Genomic DNA, 25,282 nt, shown 5'->3' on the forward strand with positions numbered 1-25,282 from the left:
ATTCCCTCCCTCCCATCTCCACCCCTGAGTTGTGTAGTTCACTTTGATCAATGTCCAGTGTGCTCCACTACTGCACTTTTGCACCCCTCTTCCTCAGGTTCTGTGCCCTCCCCCCCATAGATATGCACATGACTACACTGTATATGAGTTAAAGAATACAGGATCATCAGCAGAAGAAAAAACAAGAGTCGGGGCTGGGAATATGGCCTAGTGGCAGGAGTGCTTGCCTCATATACATGAAGCCCTGGGTTCGATTCCCCAGCACCACATATATAGAAAACAGCCAGAAGTGGCCCTGTGGCTCAGGTGGTAGAGTGCTAGTCTTGAGCAAAAAGAAGCCAGGGACAGTGCTCAGGCCCTGAGTCCAAGGCCCAGGACTGGCCAACAAAAAAGAGTCTTTTGTTTCCATATCTTTGGAGTTTATTTCAATATGCATATTATTTTATATACATACATGTGAAGAGGCACTTGGATATTACATCTTTGTGATACTCTCCTGTGACTATCCTCCTTGGTCTCACTGTATGTGGGTATCTAGAATCCTGTGTGAGTTGTCATATCCCTGTACGTTTTAGATATAACTTGCACATATCAGAGAATATGCTGTTTGTCTTTCTGATCTTGGCTTAAAAAGATTACTTTTAAGTTTTAAAACTTTAGCAGTAGAATTGCTGTTCTCCTCTCCCCCACCCCAGAACATCATGACTAACTAGGGTGTTTGTGGATATGCGTGCGTGTGTGCGTGCGTGCGTGCAAGGCTCTGAGCTTTGGTGCTCAAGGCAAGTACTGTATCACTTGAGCTGCAGCTCCATTTCCAGCATTTTTGGTGATTCATTGGAGGTAAACATCTCCCAAACTTTCCTGGTTGGCTCTGATCTGTGATCCTGGGATCTCAGCCTCCTGAGTTGCTAGGATTATAGCTGTGAGCTACCAGTTCCTAAATGAGTAGTTTGGGTTTTTTTTGGCCAGTCCTGGGCCTTGGACTCAGGGCCTGAGCACTGTCCCTGGCTTCTTCCCGCTCAAGGCTAGCACTCTGCCACTTGAGCCACAGCGCCTCTTCTGGCCGTTTTCTGTATATGTGGTGCTGGGGAATCGAACTTAGGGCCTCGTGTATCCGAGGCAGGCACTCTTGCCACTAGGCTATATCCCCAGCCCCCCTTAAATGAGTAGTTTTAAATGCTCAACTTCCTTTCCCGCCTGAGAGACGTTGAAACATCTCCCCTAGTTTGAAACCTAGCTGAAACGAATTTTTTTGTAATTTATTTATTAATTAAAGAAAAAAATTTTAATTAATTAATTTATTTATTTTGGCCAGTCCTGGGCCTTGGACTCAGGGCCTGAGCACTGTCCCTGGCTTCTTTTTGCTCAAGGCTAGCACTCTGCCACTTGAGCCACAGTGCCTCTTCTGGCCATTTTCTGTATATGTGGTGCTGGGGAATTGAACCCAGGGCCTCATGTATATGAGGCAGGCACTCTTGCCACTAGGCCATATTCCTAGCCCCTAATTTATTTATTAATTGAACACAAATTTTTTTGATAAGGTGTTGTGCAAAAAGGGTACAGTTACATAGTATGGCAGTGCGTACATTACTTGTGAATATCTTACATCCTGTTTTTCTTTCCCTTCCCTAAGTCAGACATATATACAATATACAATGTACCAAGAACATATACAATAGCCACGTGGCCTACGCTGAAGAAAATTCGCCTAGGGCTTTAAATGTAATGTCGACAATAGACAATATGTCGACAATAGTCTTATAATGAACGTACATACATAGCTTTTGAGCTATTGTGATCCACTGAGAGGTCAATTTTTGACCTTTATATGTTGAGGAGTTGTTTGGTTTTAGTTACATAGTGTAGGGTCGCTGACCCAAACCTGTGGGAAATACCATTTGACAAGAAGTTTTTGGTTTCACAGACCTGGTCTCTACTGTCTTCCCCTCCCCTTAACAGTCATATATCAGGGAGATCATGTCCCTTTGTTTTCTGTGTTCTAGGCTTGTCTCGCTCAACATTATTTGTTCAAGTTCTGACCATTTCCCTGCGAATACCAATATTTCACCATTTCTAATCGCTATGTAGTATTCCATTGTGTATAGGTACCATATTTTTTGGATCCATTCATCTGTGGAGGGGCATCTGGTTGTTTCCATATTTTGGCTATTGTGAATTGTGCAGCGATAAACATGGAAGTGCAGATGTCTTTTTGATATCTTGGGACCTGTTGTTCAGGATAGATCCCTAGGAGTGGTATGGCTGGGTCATAGGGTAGGTCTATGTTGAGCTTTTTGAGAAACCTCCATACTGTTCTCCAAAGTGGTTGTACTAATTTGCTTTTCCCACCAACAATTGGAGGAGGGTTCCTCTTTCCCTGCACCCCCTCCAGCATTTGTTGTTGCCTGAGTTCAGAGTATAGGCCATTCTTACTGGAGTGAGGTGGTATCTCAGGGTTTTTTTTATTTGCATTTCCTTTACTGCCAGGGATGTTGAACATTTCCTCATATGCTTCTTTGCCATTTTTATCTCTTCTCTGAAATGAATTTTTAATATTGGGGCTTGGTGGCTGGAAATGTGGCTTAGTGGTGAGTGCTTGCCTAGCATGCATGAAGCCCTGGGTTCAATTCCTCCATTCCACATAAACAGAAAAGGCTGGAAGTGCTGTGGCTCAAATGGTAGAGTGCCTTGAGTGAAAAGAAGGTCAGGGACAGTGCCCAAGCCCTGATTTCAAGCCCTAGGTCTGGCCAGGGAAAGAAAAGGGGTTGGTGCACGCAAGTTGAGGTAGGTAGAAACTTTGAAATTTGTGAAGTGTAAGGGAACCTTCTACAGATACAGCATCTCTTCAGTGTTTTGGAATACTTAGGAGAGGGTTGCAGACACCTAGGGGTAAGAAGATTACTTCTCAGAGGGAGTCAGGGCTGTATTTACTTTGAATTCCTTAAATGTAAGGAACAGTGTGATAAGGGACTTTGCTGTAGATCTTGAGAAGTTTCATGTGAAAAGGGGAAGGTGAGTCCGGGGCAGGTGGCTTGCTCTTGTAATCCTAGCTACTCAGGAGGCTGAAATTGGAGCAACACAGTTCGAAGCCAGCCAAGGCAAGAAAGTTAGTGAGATTCTTATCTGCAGTTAACCACCAAAAAAGCTGGAAGTGGAGTTGTGGTTCAAATGGTAGAATGCTAGCTTTGAGCAAAAAAGCTGAGGAACAGTGCCTGGGCTCTGAATTTAAGCTCCAGGACTGCACTCCCATCCCCACTCACAAAAACAAAAACAGGGCTATCTTATTAGAGGAAACAAGCCATCTCTTTCTGCTTTTCTTCACTCCAACCTGTAATTCTGCAAATAAGCAAGGAAAAAGACTTCAGTATGAGCAGCTAAGATATCTTGTTTCTCCACAGAAAAGGTTTACCAGTTTAAGTTTGCATACTGCTGCCACCTTCTGGAAAAAAAATTTAGTTCTAACAAAAGTAGCTCAAATATTGTCCTAATGCCTTTTTATCATCTTTACTAAATACATAATTTCTAGTTGAACTGATTTAGTTCAGTTAGCCATGGGGAGACGTTAGCAATGTCACATGAACAATGTAAGCCAGTGTATACTGCTAAAATTACATATGAAACCAAGCGCAGAAGAGAATAATAGCAAGACCTGTTAGGGCAAGCGTCATTGGGAAATTTTTATGCAACACTTAATTAGGTCTGAAAGGAGGGTAGGGAAAGAGTGGAAAGATAAAGTAGCCACAAATTTGAGCTGCTAGATATAGAAGGATAGAGAGAGGGAAAGGGTCCCCCCCCTCCCCAAATGTTGGGGATTGAACTCAGAGCCTCATTTTGTAACACTTGAGCAACTTCTTTTCACCTCATTTGTACTACATTCTCCCCTTTACAACCATATTCATGGATTAAACCAACTGTAGAACAAAATTATGTAAAGGCTGATGATGGTCTAGGTCCACGGTAGAATTGTTGATTAGCATGCTGACAGCACTTTGATTCAGTTGAAAGTCAGATGCCAGAGGCTCACACCTGTGATCTTAGCTACTCAGGAGGCTGAGATCTTTGAAGTTTGAAAGCCAGCTCAGGCAAGAAAATACGTGAAACTCTTATCTCTAACCACAAAAAGCTGGAAGTGGAGTTGTGGCTCAAGTTGTAGAGTGCTTGCCTTGAGCACAAAAACTCAGAGGTAGCACCCAGGGCCCTGAGTTCAAGCCCTAGGACTAACAAAATAAAACAAAACAATAATAATAATCAAACTTAGATTTGTTTTAAAGTGTGAAGATTTAGCTCGGGGAAGAGTTCTTGGCTTATTAGCATGTTGAAGCTCCGGATTCCATCTCTAGCACTAGAGGAAAAAGTGTATATAGACAGATTGTATAGGTTACATGCAAATACTATAGTTTTGTTTTTTGTATTATGGCATGTTTTATACAGGACTTGAAGGTGGGGGTGGTTCTCTGAACTATTTCCTTAAGGACTCTATTTGCATTTCAATTTCTGGTGTGTCTTAGTGAGGCTCTTTTGCTTGGGTAATGCTTGAAAAAGATACTTAGGTATGCTTTTGACTTTATGTGAACTTATTTTTTTTTTTGTATTTTCAATACCACTTAAAATGTTTTTTTAATGGTACTGGAGATTGAACCAGGGCCTTTCACCCGGCTAGGCAAGTGCTCTACATCCTCAGTCCTCTCTCCCCTCAAAACACTTAGGAAGTTTCTGTATGTAAATAAAACAACAAAACTTAGCAGTATGCAAAGTTTGTATTAATTTGAAAAGTTCATGTTTGTCATTGTAAATTATAGCCAATTGTATTAGCTGTAAAAGACTGAAAGAGAAAGTCAGTCATAATCTCAGTTAAGACAAAACTCATCATTTTGGCATTTTCCTTCTGAGTTTTACTACACAATTGGTTTATAAAGTTATATATTGTATTTATACTACTTTTTTCCTCTTACCACTAGTAATGTACCCATGTTTAGACATTTGCTAAAATTACCACTATAATAGGTCATTTTATGTATTTTCAATTTCTGTGAAGTTTAGTGTAAAATTACCTTTTACAGTCAGACAACTTAGATTCAAAAGGAATATTTTTCTTTTTGGCCTGGGCCTTGGACTCAGGGCCTGAGCACTCTCCCTGGCTTCTTTCTTTTTTTTTTTTTGCTCAAGGCTAGCACTCTGCCACTTGAGCCACAGTGCCACTTTTAGCCATTTTCTGTAAATGTGGTGCTGGGGAATTGAACCCAGGGCTTCATGTATACTAGGCAAGCACTCTTGTCACTAGGCCATATCCCCAGCCCCTCAAAAGGAATATTTTTCTCAAGATTCCTAGCTAGCTGGTCATTGGTGGCTCATGCCTGTACCAGGCTTCTCAGGAGGCTAAGAATCCTGATTTGAAGCCATCCCAGACACACAAATTCACAACACTTTGTTAGTTCAAGCTAGAAAATGTAGGGACCATTAGTCACTTGGCTATCTTGAAGTAGCATGCACTGGGCTTACAAAGCTGGGCGCCAATGACTCATACCTGTAATCTTAGCTACTCAGGCGGCTGATCTGAGGATAAAAGTTAGAAAACAGAATGGGCAGACAAATCTTTTGAGATTCTTTTTATCTCCAGTTAATTCGCAAAAGGCTGGAACTGGAGCCATTTTCTATATATGTGGTGCTGGGGAATTGAACCCAGGGCTTCAAGTGTACGAGACGAGCACTCTTGCCACTAGGCCATATTCCCAGCCCCACTTCTGGCTTTTTTCTATATATGTGGTGCTGAGGAATCGAACTCAGAGCTTCATGCATACGAGGCGAACACTTTACCACTAGGCCATATTCCCAGCCCCATGGTAACAGGGTTTTAGCATGTGGCTCAGGCTGATACAGAGCTTGAGATCACCCCCTTGCCTCAGCTTGTCTCTAAAAGGTGGTTTTTAAAGGTAATAAAAGTTTTTTTTTTTTTGCCTATTCTAGGGCTTGAACTCAGGGTAATCAATTTTTTGGAGTGTGGGATTGACCAGGTATTCTCCCCCCCCCCCCCCAACCTGGGGCTTGAACTCAGGGCCCTGGGCACTGTCCGCGAGCTTTCTTTTGCTTAAGGCTAGCACTCTACCACTTGAGCCACAGCGCCACTTCTGTTTTTTTCTGCTTATCTGGAACTGAGGAATCACACCCAAGGCTTTGTACATGCTAGGCAAGCACTCTACCACTAGGCCATATCCGAGCCCTTGACTGAGGATTAGAAAACTTTTGTCAACAGGGCACTGTTGTGTCTTGTGCCTATAATCCTAGTTACTCAGGAGGCTGATAAGAGGATCATAGTTGGAAGCCAGTCTAGGTACAGTAGTCTGAGAGACTCTTATCTCCAATTTACCAGTGAAAAAGCTGGACTGGAAGTATAGCTCAAATGGTAGATTACCAGCTGTGAACTAAGAAGTTGATAGAAGCTGGGCACCGGTGGCTCACACCTGTAATCCCAGCTACTCAGGAGGCTGACATCTGAGGATCACAGTTTGAAGCTAGCCTGGGCAGGAAAGTCTGTGAGACTCTTACCTCCAATAAACTACTCAGAAAAAAAAAGCCACAAGTGGTGCTGTGGCTCAGGTACAACACCCAGGCCCTTATTTCAAGCCCTAGGACCAGTAAACAAAACTAAAGGAAAAAAAAAGTTGATGAAGAACATAAGGTCCTGAGTTCAATCACCAGTGCTGGTATGCGTGTAGGTACACACACATACACATAATAGTCTGTCTAGTATAGTTGTATAAGCTTAAAGTAAGTGTTCTCAGACTTTTTTGATATTGGTTCTCTTGTGAAATTAGTTTCAATTCAAATGTAGTGGAGTCAAGGGATTATTTTGAGAATAATGAAGCATGGCAAACCATTTTATATAGTTGGAAATACTGTTTTCAATTTTTACTTTTAGTTACGGTAAAAAAATTATCTTACCCTTTGTTCTCTATTGAGAAATTACTTGTTGGATTTATTCAGGCACTGAATATTTTCAGGGTTTCAGTTTTTATATTTCTCATTCAATGAAATGTATATATTAAGCTACTAATTACCAGTCTTAGAAAAGAATTAGATGGTAGAAAAGGTTCCTTAAATGAATGCATTTATTTCTTCCCAGTCCTCCTACATTTTTCAGAACTTCAGTGTAACTGAATGTCAGTCTTGGATATAGCAAAACTAAAGGGGATGAAATCCCGAGTAGAACTGAAAAAGGTTTGAAGTCAGGGTCTCACATTCTCATTCAGCTGGTACTCTACTTGAGCCACACTTGGTCCAGCCTTCTTTCTCTCTCCCTTTCCCCTTCCCACCTCCCCTTCCCTTCCTTTCCTCCCTCCCCCCTCTCCTCTCCCCCTCCCTTTTACCCCCTCCCTTCAGGGGCTTGAATTCTGGGCCTGGGTGCTGTCATTGAGCTTCTTTTGCTCAAGGTTAGCTTTCTACTTGAGCCACAGGGTCACTTCCAGCTTTTTCTGAATAGTTGGTTGGAGATAAGGGTCTCTCATGGACTTCTTGCCCTGGCTGGCTTCAAGCTGTGATCCTCAGGTATCAGCCTCCTGAGTAGCTAGCTAGGATTACTGACATGAATCTCTAGTGCCCTGCACACCTCCAACTTTTTTACTGGTTAATTTGGAGATGGTGTCTCCCAGACTTTTATGTCTAGACTGGCTTTGAACCATAGTCTTCAGACCTCTCTCCGTCTCTTGAGTAGCTTGGGATCTCAGCCTTTTGAGCCACTTACACTCAACTTTGAGAAAAATAAATTTTTTTGCCAGTCCTAGGGCTTGAACTCAGGGCCTGGGCACTGTCCCTGAGCTGCTTTTGCTCAAAGCTAGCACTCTTATCACCTGAGCCACAGTGCTACTTCCAGCCTTTTCTGTTTATGTTGATACTGAGGAATCCATCCCAGGGCTTCAATGCATGTTTGGCAAATACTCTTGTCACTAAGCCACTTTCCTAGCCCCTAGAGAAAGTATTTTTAATAGAGTATGACAGTCTTGCTTTAAATTGGAGAACTTATATAACTTTGTTCCTTGGCCTATGGAAAGGAGACTATTAATTATATGCTACAATTAGAAATAATTACAATCATAACAATTCAACTATTATTGCCTGCCTATATTCTGAGGTTTAAACTCAGAGCATCCCACTTGATTAGCTTGAGCAGTCAGTATCCCTGGCTTCTTTTTGTTCAAGGCTAGCACTCTGCCTCTTAAGCCACAGCACCACTTCCAGCTTTTTTTGTTTATGTGGTACAGAGGAATCAAACCCAGGGCTTCATGCATGTAAGGCCAGCACTCTACCACTAAGCCATATTCCCAGCCCAATAAACCACTTTGAGCTGCAGTGCCACTTCTGGCTTTTTCTGGGCAGTTTATTGGAGATAAGTCTTCTGGACTTTCCTGCCTGGACCTGCTCAAACCTTGATCCTCAGATCTCAGCCTCCTGAGTAGCTAAGATTACAGGCATGAGCCACTGGTACCGGGCTCAGAAGATATGTTTTATTGTTATTGTAAAAGGTGATGTGCAGGCCAGACACTGGTGGCTCACACCTGTAATCCTAACTACTCTGGAGGCTGAGATCTGAGGATTGAGGTTTGAAGCCATCCCAGGCAGAAAAGTCCTTGTGATACTCTTATCTCCAATTAACTACTCAAAAACCAGAAGTGGTGCTATGGGTCAAGTAGTAGAGTAGCTAGCCTTGAGCACAAAAAGAAGAGGCTCAGGGACAGTACCCAGGCCCTGAGTTCAAGCCCCACAACTGACACTCCCCTCTTCCCCCCCAAAAAAGGGGGATGTACAGGGGGATTGCAATTACATAAGCCAGGTGATGAGTACATCTCTCTTTGGACTGTGTCACCCTTCCCTCACTACCAGTTTTTCCCTCCAGCTTCCACCTGCAAGTTATGTAGTTCATTTTTAACATAGTGTCTGGTGAGTGCTACTGCTGCATTTATTTACCCTTTTTCAATTACTGGGTTTTTAAGGCTAATAGTTATGCCCCCCAAATAAATGTAAGTATTAATTGTGTTTTATGGTCCACTTAGAAGTAGTTTGTCAAACGAGAGGATAGTTTAAAATCCCAACCCCCGCATCTACTCAAAGCCCTGACTTGCGGTGAGAATTTTAAGCTGATACATCTGTTCAGGAAAGAAAGCTTGTAGACCTGAGATTGTGTCCTTATTGAGATCTGTTAAAGGCCTTCAAAGGTAATGTAGGCATTTTTTTTAGGTCATCAGAGATCAGTTCCCCAGCCAGTCACGAAAAAGCTTTTACAAACTAGAATGTTAAAAGGCTACACTGCGGTAGCCCAAAAAGAAGTCTGTATAGTTGAAAGTTAAAATGTTGAATGTAATTTCCAGTTTGGAGTAAAGCTCCTAATGGACATCTGATCCTGCAGCCCCTTGGTAAAGTAGACTACTAAGGTTAAGGTTCCTGGCTAGGTAAGGTCAATGTCCCTGAGTCAGCCTGAAGAAGTTATAGAAGATGGATGATCTTCGCCCATCAGCCTCCCCCTTTTAGGACCAAGGGACCAGAATTGTTTTGGGGAAGATGAGGCAGGATAAACTAGAGGCATGGAAAACAAGGGTAACAGTATACAGAGACTGCACTTGTGAGAAATGGTTACAGGCCAAGCCTTCTATGTTGACTTAAAAAAAAATCCTAGCCTTATTGGAAATATCTGATTTAAACTTATTGCCCTGGCAAAATGACCCAAGGGCCATTGATTGCCTAAAGCTGTCTTGACTTTCAGTGATGTGCCAGCCTACAAAAGCTAGTATGCTTAATAAGAAGGAATCAGGAAAATACTAGGAAATTTGACTAATGTTAGGCTTTAGGTTAACTTAGGTTAAGCTTCTCTAACCAGTCTATGGAGAAAGTTGCAGGTAACCCAGAAGGTGTGACATTCTACTGGAACCACTGGGAGCCACTGCTGCCTGACACCACCATGGCCCCTGCCCATTTGAGTGAGGATCAAGGAGAGTCTTAACAGTCATCTGGAAGAATCTACATCTTCAGATGGGACTCTTATCACACACGCAGCTGATTTCTGCTGGAAAGTGCTTTGTTTGTTTTTGTTTTTTGGCCAGTCCTAGGCCGTGAACTCAGGGCCTGAGCACTGTCCCTGGCTTCTTTTTTGCTCAAGGCTAGCACTCTGCCACTTGAGCCACAGCGCCACTTCTGGCCATTTTCTGTATATGTGGTGCTGAGGAATCGAACCCAGGGCCTCATGTATACGAGGCAAGCACTCTTGCCACTAGGCCATATTCCCAGCCCCTGGAAAGTGCTTTGGATCTGCTAAAACTCAAATTTTGGGGGGGACATTCTTGAGTTAACTGGAGTTAACTAACTCTATTAAGAAAATTGGATATTGTAAGAAATTTTCAAGCAAACTCCTGCTGCTAAATTCAAAGCATGTATGACAGGCTGGCGAGTCACTTCCAGGCAATGCCTGGAGTGGGAGGTATGTCCAAGAGTATTAAATGTGTCCAGATGGACTAGGGTGTGACCTCAGAGAAGAGAGGAAGGTAACTGCCATCAGGTGTGCCAGGTACCAAGGTAACTGGACAGAGATTTAAACTGTCCGGGGCATCTTCATGGAGCCCTCCTGGGGGTGGATCTTGTAGATGCCACTGGCCAACTTTAGGCACTTGGAGGAACTGGAAACTGGAGAAATCCACTCTAGAATAGTTGGCTCATGAAATAGAATATAGATATAGAATATAGAATATAGATACAGAATAGATATAGAATATAGATATAGAATAGTTGGCTCATAATTGGCTCTGGTCTGGCTTCTTAGGAGCAGCAATCCTATTGGACTGACCGTTGCCCCATCTTTGTTTTCCCCAACAGCCTGTGGGTGGAGTCACAGTAAATTGCTTTGATGTAGTTGAGATAAACCGGAAAATGTAGACAGTTTAAAACTCTAGCAGCAAAGAAGCCCCAGGAAATGTAAAGAGGAAAGTTAGTATAGAAAGCCTTGGAGAAAGGGATAGAGAAATGGTTTCCTCTGGACAAGAAAGGGATTTAAAAAGTAAATTATCACAGAATGTTCCAGTACATCGCTGATGGCGTGAGGAAGTAGAAGATGGTATGAATGGGGATATGTTAAATTTTATAAGACACAGTTTTTTTTTGGCCAGTCCTAGGCCGTGAACTCAGGGCCTGAGCACTGTCCCTGGCTTCTTTTTTGCTCAAGGCTAGCACTCTGCCACTTGAGCCACAGCGCCACTTCTGGCCATTTTCTGTATATGTGGTGCTGAGGAATCGAACCCAGGGCCTCATGTATACGAGGCAAGCACTCTTTCCACTAGGCCATATTCCCAGCCCCTAAGACACAGATTATTAAAACTGTATAAGGAAAGACTTTAGATTAAAAGGTTTTGGTATGTTAAAAGTAAGTAAGACAATGCCTAGAAAGTTTGAGTATGTAACAAATGGTATCAGTATGTGTTAAAATTAGAGCATATGAGTAAAGTTGGTATGTAATCAAAATGGCTATAATATAAATAGGGTCAGAATTGGGGCTTGGATGTAAAACTATGTTTATCTGTACCTGCATGTGATGTCATCTAAATGTTATTCCTAACTTGCAATCGCATTTGTTATGAGTTTTTTTTCGCCCCCTCAGAGCCCTATAGCAATTCCACCAAGAGATCCGGTCCAAACTAAAGGCCCTTTATGAGACTGGACCCCCTCCTGGGCCACACCCGCTACCAACTAAGAAAAGCGCCACTTATGGTATTGCGGGCACAATACCAACCTGTCCCTACCGATTCTGTCAGAATCAACTAATAAGCAAGGAGAACCACAATTGGTTCTCGAGTTACCTATCAGAAGGGGGGAATGAAGAGTTAAAGTAAACCACATTTTCAGGTAGCCCCCATTTTGTTGTCTGTTTAAACTATGAGCAAACCCAGGGCAAGCTTATTAGGGCCCAGCTGGTCAAGAACTCTAACCGCCCCCAGAATGCCTCGAGCCTGGTGCCTCAAGCCCTGAGCCAATCAGATTTGTACCCGTATCCTAATCTTGCTTGCTTAAACACCTGATTTGCTGTAACTTTGTTTTTTGCCTTTATAAGCCCTGTGCAATCGCAGCTTGGGGCTTCTGCCTAACCTCTGCTGTGTCGGTGGATAGGACGAGGCCCGGGCTGCAGCCCGCTTGAATAAAGCCTAGCCTTGCTTTTGCAAAAAAAAGAAGTAGCTAGAGGGCTGTCAGGTATAGCTTAGTGGCCAAGCGCTTACCTAATACTCACAAAATTCTGGGCTCAATCATAGGTACTACCCCCTCAAAGTTAATAAAAAGCAAGAAAAAAAGCTAAGTAGAGGAATGGCAAGAGAACGTATACAAACGTGTGGCAGTGTATACCTGTGATCCCAGCATTTGGAGTTCAAGGCCAACCTAATAGTTGTGGTACAAAAAATTCCAGAGACCAAATTTACATCATCTATATATTGATTTTTTTGTGTGTGTGTGCCTGTCCTGGGGCTTGGATTCAGGGCCTGAGTACTGTCCCTGGCTTCTTTTTGCTCAAGGCTAGCACTCTGCCACTTGAGCCACAGCACCACTTCTGGCTGTTTTCTATATATGTGGTGCTGAGGATTCGAACCTAGGGCTTCATGTATACCAGGCAAGCAGTCTTGCCACTAGGCCATATTCCCACCCCCCTGGGGTTTTATTAATTCTGGGTCTGAGCACTGTTCCTGGCTTCTTTTTGCTCAAGGCTAGCACTCTACTACTTGAGCCACAGTGCCACATCTGACCTTTTCTATATATGTGGTGCTGAGGAATTGAAGCTAGGGCTTCATGTATATGAGGCAAACACTCCTGCCACTAGGCCACATTCCCAGCCAAAACAACTGCATTTTGTCTTTTCTTTTTTGGTACTGGAGACCAAACCCAGGTAAGCACTCTACCACTAAGCCACATTCCCCTGTTCAGTTCCATCTTGATTCCAAGTTTTCTGGTATTAGAATTACTGGTATTTATCTTCAAGGTTTATGCCATATAGCCCCAAACTGAATTTAATGCAAAAGTTGTGTGTTTTTTTTAATGTAAAAGTTTTGAATGAGTACTTACTGAATAATTACTGTTTTTAGGCAAGATAATTTCTTCCCTTTCTTATATCAAGAAGATAGTTTCTGAGCAGTGCATTCTACATACCATTATATCATTCTGAAAATGTTATAAAAACATGTCCCTTGGCATGTTTATCAAGCATAATTGCTCTCCACATTCAACTCATATAACAGTTTTAATTAAGCAAAAAGAGAAGCATGGTTTCATCATGAAATTGTCTTATTTTAATAATGAAGGGGATCCTACACTTTTTTTGGAAGGGGGGGTGTCGGTCATGGGGCTTGAACTCAGGATCTCAGGCCCTGCCCCTTAGCTCTTGCTCAGTGTTAGTGCTCTACTACTTTGAGCCATAGCTCCATTTCTGATGTCTGGTGTTTAATTGGAGATGAGTCTTTTGGATGTTCTTGCCTAGGCTGGCTTTGAACCATGATCCTCAGATCTCAGCCTCCTGAGTGGCTAGGATTACAGGGGTGAGCCACCAGCACCCAGCTTAAACTATTTTCTTACTTGACAAACAAATACAGGAAACTTTGATGGTTATTGATAGGCTAAGATTTTTTTTTTTTTTTTTGCCAGTCCAGGGCCTGAGCACTGTCCCTGGCTTCTTTTTGCTCAAGGCTAGTACTTTACTACTTGAGCCACAGTGCCACTTCCGGCTTTTTTTCTATATATGTGGTTCTGAGGAATGGAACCCAGGGCTGTATGTATACAAGGCAAGCACTTTACCACTAGGCCATATTCCTAGCCCTAGGCTAAGAAATTATAGCACACTAAATGTTATGTTGGTAAATATAAATAAAGTGAAGGAGGGACTAAGACGTGAGTAGATAGAGGTGTGGGCATTACTTGTACTTAAGCTACAAAAGCAAGTTAAAGGCTGGAAACACTCCTAGTTTATACTTTTCTTTTTCTTTTTTTTTAGTTTATACTTTTCTTTTTGACTGGAAATGGTACTTTGTTGGTTAAGTGATAGTTACATTTAGGCTGGGAGGAGTAAGTTTGAGAGGCTATTGTATTACATGGCTATAGTTAGTGATAACATTGTATTTATTTATTATTATTTATTTTTTGGCTAGTCCTGACCTTGTTCTGCTCTCTTGCTTCTGGGGGTGCTTTGTCACTTGAGGAGTAACAGGGTTTTTTGTTTGTTTTTTGTTTTTCTTTGCCAGTCCTGGGCCTTGAACTCAGGGCCTGGGCACTGTCCTTGAGCTTCTTTGCCCAAGGGTAGCACTCTACCACTTGAGCCACAGCTCTACTTCCAGCCTTTTCTGTTTATGTGGTGCTGAGGATCTAACCTAGGGCTTCATACTTGGTAGGCAAGCACTCTACCTACCGCTAAGCCACATTCCCAGCCCTTGAGTAACACTTCTAATCTGGTGTTTTTATGGCTAATATGGAGTCTTCAATTAAATTTTATGCCAGGGCTGGCTTTGAACTGAGACCAGGTATCAGCCTCCTGAGTAGGCTTACAGGTGGGAGCCACTGAAGCCTGCTTGTGTGGTATTTTGAAAAATGTAGACATCTTCTCACCATAAAAACGACAAGCATATGAGGCAATAAATTTGTTAGGCTTAACCATTTTACAGTATGTATATGTTTCTTAACATGTTTTACATTATACATATAATTTGACCTATCAATTATTTAGAAAAGATTAGCAATAACTGTCCTAGTGGAATTTTGGGATGGAGTATGAATTCAGTAGAATCCAATTCTGCTCTTTGTCCTTTGCTTGTAACATCCAGGAATACACCTAACTATATATAGTATGTGGGCCTTTTCTAGTTTTTCTTATTGCCAGTCCTGGGGCTTGAACTCAGGGCCTGAGCACTTTTTTTTTTTTTTTTGGCCAGTCCTGAGCTTGGACTCAGGGCCTGAGCACTGTCCCTGGCTTCTTTTGCTCAAGGCTAGCACTCTGCCACTTGAGCCACAGCACCACTTCTGGCCGTTTTCTCTATATGTGGTGCTGGGGAATTGAACCCAGGGCCTCAAGTATACGAGGCAAGCACTGTTGCCACTAGGCCATATTCCCAGCCCCGCCTGAGCACTTCTTGAGCTCCTTTTGCTCAAGACTAGCACTGTGCCACTTGAGCCACAGCACCACTTCTAGCTTTTTCTTTGTATGTGATACTGAGGAATCAAACCCAGGCTTCATGCATGCAAGGCAATGCTCTACTGCTAAGCCATATTCTCAGCCCTGTTTTTTTTTTTTTTTTCTAGTTAATGGGGTGTAATGTTTGTGTATAAGCTTGAGGGTGTTATGTTTACCTCTTTGTGGACTGTCCATCCTGTTCCTGTCTTAGTTTTCACTGTTATATTTATATTTCTCCAGACTACAACTACCTCACACTGAGCTCTAAAAGCACTTGGATAAGGGTAGTAGATAGGCTCTACATAATATTATCATGGGGGAAACAAAATTTTTTAAAATTTTTCTTTGGTGCTATCAAGGATTGAACTCAGGACTTTGAGCCTTAAATGTTCTACTATTTGAGCCATGCCCTCAGTTCTTTTGTTTTTGTTTGTTGTTCAGTAACTTCAGCTTTTGTGTGGGAAAATAACTTCTTTCAACTTCATTTTTCTTTTTGAATTAGTCATGGGGCTTGAACTTAGGACCTGGGTGCTGTCCCTGAGCTTTTTTTTTTTTTTTTTTTTTTTTTTTGGTTTCCCTCAAGCTATCTTTCTACTACTTTGAGCCACAGCTCCACTTCCATTTTTGGGGGGGTGGGGGGATAGGAGTCTCAGGATCTTTCTTGCCCTGGTTAGCTGTGAACAAGAATCCTCAGATGGGTGGCTGGGAGTATGGCCTAGTGGCAAGAGTGCTTGCCTCCTACACATGAAGCTCTCAGTTCGATTCCCCAGCACCACATATATGGAAAATGGCCAGAGGGGGCGCTGTGCCTCAAGTGGAGGCCAGGGACAGTGCTCAGGCCCTGAGTCCAAGGCCCAGGACTGGCCAAAAAAAAAGAATCCTCAGATGGGTGGTTGGGAGTATGGCCTAGTGGCAAGAGCACTTGCCTCCTACACATGAAGCTCTCAGTTCGATTCCCCAGCACCACATATATGGAAAACGGCCAGAAGGGGCACTGTGGCTCAGGTGGCAGAGTGCTAGCCTTGAGCGGGAAGAAGCCAGGCACAGTGCTCAGGCCCTGAGTCCAAGGCCCAGGACTGGCAAAAAAAAAAAAAGAATCCTCAGATTTCAGCATCCTGAGTAGCTAGAATTACAGATGTGAGCTACCAGTGCCTGATTTGAACTTCATTTTCTAAAATAAATAATGGCTGGATGTAATGTGGCAATAAATACCTGTTACACTTGTATTTAGGAGACTGAGGCAGAAAAGGATTGAGAATTTGAGGTTATTTTAAAAAAGAAGTCCTTGTAGGGTGAGTATGAAAATTATTACTGGTATACAGTATCTGATACAATACCCGATACATAGAAACTCATCAATGGTAGTGGCTAGTTAAGGGTGTGTGTGTGTGTTGAATCATGCGTCAGAATCATAATTATCACAGGGTAAGTAGTAGAAAATTAAGTTTAGGCCTGTGCACTCTTGACCACTTAATGCTTTTTGTGTAAAGAGCAAGCCATGTGAATTTCAGATTTCTCCCCCTTGTGGGGACAGGCAGAATTGAATTGTGGGGGCTTTTTGTATGCTAAGCAAATAATATCACTTGAGCCTTGTCCCTGTCTGAGTTGTCTCATGTTTTGAAAACCCTCTTATGTCAGATAATGTGTTAAGTTGGTGAGTATTCAGGATATGTTTTCAAAGGAATCAGATTGATTCTTTGTAAGAAAATGAACATTCAATTTTATTTCAGGGAATACTTCAGTATTACAGTCAGTCTTCAAAATTTATCTAAGTATACTTTAAACTGCTTGTATAGACGGTTTTCTTGCCTGCCATGGACTAATAAGCATTCTGTAAATCTCATTATTCTTCACTTTACAGAAAAGACATTTGAATTTGTGAATATGTCCATGACCTTGTGATTAGTGTGGGGAATTTCAGTGCAGGTTGGTTTAGGGTATAGAGTGCTCTTTCCCCTTTTTTTTTTTGCCAGTCCTGGGCCTTGGACTCATGGCCTGAGCACTGTCCCTGACTTCTTTTTGCTCAAGGCTAGCACTCTGCCCCTTGAGCCACAGCGAAGTGGCCGTTTGGTGCTGAGGAATCAAACCCAGGGCTTCATGTAGTAGAGGCAAGCACTCTTGCCACTAGGCCATATTCCCAGCCCCACGCGCTTTCCCTTCTTTTTTTTTTTGGCCAGTCCTGGGCCTTGGACTCAGGGCCTGAGCACTGTCCCTGGCTTCTTCCCGCTCAAGGCTAGCACTCTGCCACTTGAGCCACAGCGCCGCTTCTGGCCGTTTTCTGTATACGTGGTGCTGGGGAATCGAACCTAGGGCCTCGTGTATCCGAGGCAGGCACTCTTGCCGCTAGGCTATATCCCCAGCCCCGCTCTTTCCCTTCTTGAGACAATTGATGTGTTTGTCTAGCTACTTCATTATGCCACAGTTTAGGCTAATTAATCATTAGCATAGACCAGGTATAATAACAAAGTAAGTCTGTATAGTTACATAATGGATTTCAGAGTAAAAGGTAATTTTGTATTAACTGGGAAGCTTGGGTTATGCTACTTTTGTTTTAAATTTGTAAGAAGTACAAGGCTGGGAGTGCTAGTGGCTCATGCTTGTAATCCTAGCAACTCAGGAGGCTGATATCTGAGGATCACTGAAGCCTGCCTATGAGGCTCTTACTTCCAATAAGCTACTAAAAAACGAGAAGTGGCTCTATGGCTCAAAGTGGTAGAATGCTAGCCTTGTGCTCAAAAGCTCAGGAACAGTACCCAAGCCCTGAGTTCAAGCCCCATGACCAACAACAACAAAAAAGACAGCTTAGGCCTGGGAATATGGCTAGTGGCAAGAGTGCTTGCCTCGTATACATGAAGCCCTGGGTTCAATTTCTCAGTACCACATATATAGAAAATGGCCAGAAGTGGCACTGTGGCTCAAGTGGCAGAGTGCTAGCCTTGAGCAAAAAGAAGCCAGGGATAGTGCTCAGGCCCTGAGTTCAAGGCCCAGGACTGGCCAAAAAAATAAATAAAAGCCGGCTTATTGTATCATTTCTGCAACCCTGACTTACTCAGAATGCTGGAGATAAGAATCTCTGTACAAAGCCAGCCCAGGCAGGAAAGTCTTATCTCCATTAACCACTGAAAAGCTGGTAGCAGAGCATTAGACTTGAGAAAGGGCGGGGGGGGGTGCTTAGAGACAGCACCCAGGCCCTGAGTTCAAGGCCCAGGACAGGTTACACACAGACATACACACACATACACACAGCTTATTTATGGATATATTTTATCCAGCACAGATGCCTAAATTGTAGTGTTCTATGAACTTTTAATGTTGAAGCATGTTTAGATAACTAACCATGTAACTTTTTTCTTACCTCTATAGGAACGCCAAGGTCGTGGGAAATAAAAGCAGTTCTGCACTGACTGCAGCAACGGTTGCGTCTGCATATCCTAAATGGAAAAGATGACCTTCAAGATAATTAGGACTTGTTTCTTAATTTCATTGACTTCAGAGACGATTGCAGACTTGCAGTTTAAGTATTGGAATTTCACAAAAGACATAGGACTTAACTGGAAAATGGAAAAAAAAACAGAAAAAGAAAAAAAAACTAAACAAAAAACCCCTCTAGGTAGTTTAGGTGAAAAATGTCCTTTTTATTTTGGCTTTGGTTGTGATTTCAGAGCATAACGCTTTGTTTTTGTCTTTTTACTATGTTTTTCGGATTTTCAAGTCCGTAAGTGCATACAGTTTTCTCTAATTTTTAAACCCTTTCCTCCCATTTTGACATTTGCACTTGGAGAACACTTGAGTTGCGAAGGTTTTGGGCATCCACCCCAGAAAGTGGAAATTTGATTTTTCCCTTCCGAACTGGAAGAACAATTTTATGAAGAATTTTTGTCTAGGAAAATTTAACAGTGTTACCCAAGGTTGTGTCTATAAGGGTGGTTCATTTTCTCTGACCCTTTGTTACTCAAAGTAAAGTACTAGGCGTCCTAAGAAATGTTCTGTTCTTGTACATTATACTGATGAAGTCAGGATTAATTTGATTTCAAACCTAAGAACAGTGGTAAAAACTCGTTTTCAGAAATGCATTTTGGAAGAGAAAAATATTGTAAAATGTGTAGTGAATGTTTCTTCAGTTTCTTGTTCGGCCAATGAGGAAAGGGCATTGCCTTTCTTTTTACCATTAATCACTTCTCAATAAACGTGAGATCCTGTTGAGCATCACTTCTAGTACCATTTAGTATTATTTAAGTCTGTTGTGTTCTGGGAGAGATTTGGAGTGTAAGGAGTTTTAAGAGAGGCAGTAGCAACTCATTTTAGGTAAATTGTGGTGAGAGAAAATGGTTCAGGCTTGTTTTGTACTTAGAGCTGGATAACTGTGGCCTCTGCAAAACAAGATAGGCAAATGTTCCAAATGTTTTGTTTCTAGATGCTTTCCAGGAAAGATAGAACCTCTACTAAACCATTCATTCAGTAGATACTTGTGTTTATTATACTACACACCGTGCTAGCTCGATAGAAGTCTCTTCAGCTGTCTTACTAAATACAAAGGAGGTAGCAGCCAGAACTCAAGGATGTAAGGGATTAACACAAAATATGGTTTATTTGGACAGCATTCTACATGGATGCAGATTCCCTAAACAAAATGCCAATGGGCTTGAGTCTTTGTGAACTTTCTTTGATTCATTTTTTAATTCAAAAGGTTTTTAGTTTTTAATATGTCTCAAATTTGAAGAGTTGATTATAAGGCTTCTGAAACTTGTCTGTAGTATTGGCAGTTTTGCTCTCAGATTACACAGCTCAGGCTACTAAGTCAAGGAAGCCAGTAAAATGAATCAGTGTTGATTTGTAATTAGCATTATAGTTTCATCCTTTCAGCCAAGAGTTTTGCTCATTAGAAGCATAGCATGGTATTTCTGGATATTCCTACCTGCCAAACCTTTTGAGATATATTCCTCCTTCAAAAATTAATTGAGGGAAATTTTGGGGTTTTTATTAGTGTGAATATATACTGGATTTCCATTTTTAGCCCTAACTTCTATGATTTCCATAGGACTTCTTGGGGTTGTTTAGTCTTCAAAAGGGAAATACCCACAGAAAAGAAAATTCAAAAGCAATTTTAGATTAGACACTGGTAACTCGCACTTCTAACTACTCAGAAGGGTGAGATGTGAGGATTGTGGTTTGAAGCCAGCTTGGGCAGGAAAATCCATGAGACTCCTAACTCCTGTTAATCATCAGAAACCCAGAAGTGGAGCTGTGGCTTAAATGGTAAAGCACTAGCCTTATGCAAAAAACCTCAAGGACATTGCCCAGGCTGGCATTCAAGCCCCAACACCAACACACATAAACGCGCACACACAGCAATGTTAGAATTAGATGCATGGCTTAAGTGGCAAAGCACCTGCTTAGGTAGCATGAAGCTGAGTTCAAATCCCATTAACGTTTTTTAAAAGCAGTTTTACTGCTTTAAATCCCGTATTGGATTCTAGTTGGATATGAGATTATTTTAAATGATTTTATTATTACTATTTGAAACGTCAGCACCTCAGTGGTGTTTAGACTGGTACTTCCCAGTCTTTCTCGTGTGATGTGTAGAAAGTACTCTCACAGCTTTGGGAAGAGAATAAGAACTGTAGCTCCTACCAAGGTTGTTTACCTCTCCCTCTGAGTATGGAGGCTTCAGGATCTCGGTCTTGGCCCCTTCTGTGGTATAAAACCTATACGGGTCCAAAAAATCAGTTCAAGTGAAAACCTTAAAATGCAGCTAAACTAGTTCAACTTTGCCTCTGGGAATTTTTAACTTTTTAACTCTTAAGGTTTTGATTCTGTTCCATTATTTGTGAATGTCAGAATTTTGGTTAGCTAAGTATTTTTTGTTGATGAGAACAGTCTTTATCAATGGCATAAATTCACACTTCCAGAATGAACAAAATAGAAATCTCATATCCTCTAACTTTAAGCTATATTTAATTGACTTTTCTCTCCAAATGTTTCATGTTTTAAAACTTATTTTGAAAGTTGTAGATTTCTGCAAAATACCACTTCCCTGCAACATTAACATCTTGTATAACTTCAGTAAAATTATAAATACCAGTTACTGTTGACTAAATATTGTACATTTACTAACCTACAGACCTTAACTTGAATTGTACTAGTTATCTTTTTCTTGTTCAACATCCAATGCAATCCACATTGTATTTAGTTGTCTTTAGTTTCTCTACCCTCTGACAGTTCTAGACTATTATATAATTATTTTGAATACCATGGAATTATGTCATTTTGGCATAATGTCAGAGGTTTAGCTGTGTCTTTTTATATTTGTTTTTATTTTGAGCCCCAGGATATTGCCAAGTTTCCCAGGCTGGCCTTGGATTTTGAATGTTACCTCAGCATCTGAACAACTGAGACTACAGGTGTGCACCACCACATCTGGCTTCTTTGAGGCTTTGAGAGAGCACTGGCCAGAAATTTTATAGAATGCCTTTCTTAATTGTACTGATGAAATTTCCCATTAGATTGAGGTTATTCTTTGGCAGAAGTGCCATATAGTATTGTGCCCCTTTCAGTGCATTTTACTAGGCTACGTGATGTTGATACAGCTTTCTGATATCTTTGATCACTGGTTAAAGTGCTACCTTCCAAATTTCTCCACTGTAAATTAATTTTCCCTTTGTAATAAGTGATTTTGTAGTATACTTGAAAGTAATGTTCTCTTTGTTCTACTGATTTTGACATCTGTGGGTTGCTCTTGCCCGCAACAGATATTACTTTGATAATTGCCAAGCATTTGCTATTTGTATTCTTCGTTTACTAGTTCGAATTCTGTAAACGGAGGATGTATTCTCCCTATTCAGTGATATCAATATTACTTCTCTGTTTATTCAGTCATATCAATATGATCAATATTGTGTCAGTGCTATAACTTACTTTGTTGCTCATATTGTCCCAACTTTAGCCAGTAGGAGGACCTATCACTTGGCTGTGGAGTGTTTTTCTTTTTGCTAGTGCTGGGGATCCACCCCAAGGGCCTTGCACATGACATTTTTGTTCTTCATAGACTAACAAGATGTTCCATGCTGATCTTGTATTTTCCCAGCCCTGTTTTCCCAAGGAATTCTGATTCTTTACATTTGAGAATCTTTAGAAACTACTCATACCTGCATTTTAAAGACACATGTTTTTGGTTTTTTACTATTCTTAAGTAGAGAATTACATAGCTTAATAAACCACTTAACCAATTGATTTCTTCCTCATTAAAATGTACTGTGTGAATGGATCTTGTCAACTATAACAATACTTTTACTTGGCCCCATACTTCCTCTACAAAGGGAGTAGGTGAACATGGATTGATTTACGTTCTATATTTATTACTTTTAATCTTGTAAATAGAGGCACTGGATGTTGGAAGTCTTGGTTCTTCCATACCTCTCAAACTATTTTAGGTGTTCAGAGTTTCTCCAGTGAGAAAAGGAAAATGGTTCTGTACTGGTTTTTTCATTTTTCATATGGAGCTGATAACAATACAGCATGAGTATTACTTGAAAAGTTTTGTGGTTTGTGTGTCATGAATGTAGTGAAAATGACAAGTAAAATGCCGTTAGGGGTCAGATCCAATAATTCCACTTAATATTCTCTGCTTTGGGGCACATTTTTATGACTATTGCTCACTGCTGTCACTTCTGAGTGAGTGGCTAGTGAAACTCCCTACTTTTGAGAAACTTAATTTTAGGAGACCTGTAACATGCATTACAGCTGCCTGAGTCTGACAGCTATAGTGTAAAGCAGCCTCAGACAGGGAAAAGGTGTTAAAGAAGACTACCCTCTCCCCCATCCCCATCCTTTTCAGGTTCCTAGGATCTGGAGTTGTGCCTGCTGGGGTTCCTGCCTCAGTCTGCTAGCCCAGCTGGACCAAGAAAAGCTCCCTATCCCTCTTTTCACTTGGTTCTCTGCTCACAAACCCCACTGCAGCCTCATTTTTGTCTGCTTAACCCCTTAGTCACGTGGCCCTTCAGACCTGGGTACTGCTGGGCTCAGGGTTGTGGTTACCATTGCTATTGCACCTGTGCCAAAGCCTATCCTTACTTTCCAGGTGAGCGAGGTGGTAAGAGCAAATGGGAAATGGAAATTCACAACACTTTGTGGTGGGTTGAGTCCTGCATAGCTTACTGACTGCTTTTATCATCCTTTTCAATTAATTGGTTTGGGGTGGGACAGTGTGGGCACTGTCCCTGAGCTTTGCCCAAGGCCTAGTGCTCTACCACTTGACCCACAGCTCCACTTAATAGCTTTTTGGTGATTCATTGGAGTTAAGAGTGTCACATACTTCGCTGCCCTGGCTGGTTTTGAACTGCAGTTCTAAAATCAGCCTCCTGAATAGCTAGGATTACAAGTTAATGCCAAAGATTTGAAGGCTGTTAGCCCCATCTGCTGGTTAGAGCCCATTCCTGTACACAGGAAAAAGTCACCTTCAAGATGCAGCATTCAGAGGAAACTAATTTTGTTCCTCTAACCAATCGTTTGCCTTATCTGTATGTGTATCTATTTTAGTCATTTAGCTTGTGTTTTGTTCACTCTCATCTAGTATTGTTGGGCACTGAAGGAAAGAAATGGAAACAATTCTGTGCAGAATTTAGTTTTTTTTTTTTTTTTTTTTTTTTTGTTGTTTGTTTTTTTGCCAGTCCTGGGCCTCGGACTCAGGGCCTGAGCACTGTCCCTGGCTTCCTTTTGCTCAAGGCTAGCACTCTGCCACCTGAGCCACAGCGCCACTTCTGGCCATTTTCTGTATATGTGGTGCTGGGGAATCGAACCCAGGGCCTCGTGCATACGAGGCAAGCACTCTTGCCACTAGGCCATATCCCCAGCCCCCCAGAATTTAGTTTTAAGGATGCAGAGTTCTGTAAGAACAGAAGAGGGACATCCTCCCAGAAAACTGTTTCGTTGGATTTTCCTTTAGTTTTTCATCTGCTTCAGCTCTAACTTGGGCACTGTTCTACCCTTCCTTCCCTGGCTTAAAGAGCAGGACAAGCCTTTGCAAACCTCTCTTCATTGGGGGGTGAGGGGTGGGGGAGGGGGAGGATGCCATGGTGTGAAATTTCTAAGCAGGGACTTAAATAATTTTAATAGTATTTTTTTAATTCTAGAAAAGCTCATCAGCAGAAGAGTCTACACTTTGGTATAAATTTAAACCTTAAACTTGCTTTATGACATACAAGATCAATATGTAGTATGCTTTTAAATATATGCCTAACCCAATTATTTTATTTCACAAAATTGGAGTAATACTAAACCATCTGCCACCTTCCCCTGGGCTGCTTGTCATGATTTTGGTGGGATGTCAATTCCAGCTTACTAAAGAAGTACCAGAGTTTTCATTATAACCTAATCTATATGGCTGCCTGGGGTCAGTGGAGCCCCAAAGGCTCAGGGCTCAGTTATCAGAAGCGATTTGGACAGCCTGGCATGGTGGCTCAAGCTTGTAATCCTAGTTACTTGGGAGGTTGAGATCCGGGATCACAGATCTGTTCTGAGAAAGATCAAAGGAGGAGAAAAGAGTTTTCAAGACTCCCATCTTGACCAGTGGCTGTGTAGAGTGGTTCTTGTCATTCCACTGACATGGAAAGCACAAATAGGATCAAAGTCCAGACCAGCTGGACCATATTGCTAGACCCTATCAAAAAATAGCCTGGGAATTGGCTCAATTGCATGAGGCTCTAAGTTCAAACTCTAATACCACTCATCCCCCTTCCTCTGAAGAAAACCTGGCAGAAGCCAAGTTCTAGTCTTGCCCATGAGCATTAAAACCAAATGTTTACAGATTTCTAGTTCCTCTGAAGTTAGGTGCTGGAGCCCTAGGGATATGTCGTTCCAGATGAAGGTGTATTGAAGGCGTGTCCTGGCATATGGTTGAAGAGTAAGATGACCAGGGTTAAAGAGGAAGAGTAGTGAGGAGGGTTGTTCCTTCCATGGCAGGCTTTTTTGTTAGTTTGTTTTAAGGAAAAGCCCTTCCTGTAATGGGACTTTGGTTCTGGTGGAGAGATCAACACTTTTCAGGTACCAATAAGTACTAGAAAAGAAAGTTTTGCAAAAGGTAAAAAGAACCATGGGAGAACCATGCTGCCAGAA

General features: G+C 41.8%; 1 protein-coding gene across 1 annotated transcript in view; it reads left to right on the forward strand.

Moving 5' to 3' along the window:
• Window positions 1-19,381, forward strand: part of Ythdf2 (YTH N6-methyladenosine RNA binding protein 2) — a 35,738-nt gene extending 16,357 nt beyond the window's left edge. Inside the window, exon 5 of the mRNA XM_048350666.1 lies at window positions 18,536-19,381. Within this exon, the coding sequence (XP_048206623.1) occupies window positions 18,536-18,559 (24 nt within the window). The 3' untranslated portion in view covers window positions 18,560-19,381. The remainder of the gene's footprint in view (window positions 1-18,535) is intronic.
• Window positions 19,382-25,282: the final 5,901 nt, after the last annotated feature.

Source organism: Perognathus longimembris, chromosome 7 (genome assembly GCF_023159225.1).
Source record: "Perognathus longimembris pacificus isolate PPM17 chromosome 7, ASM2315922v1, whole genome shotgun sequence".
NCBI lineage: Eukaryota > Metazoa > Chordata > Mammalia > Rodentia > Heteromyidae > Perognathus > Perognathus longimembris.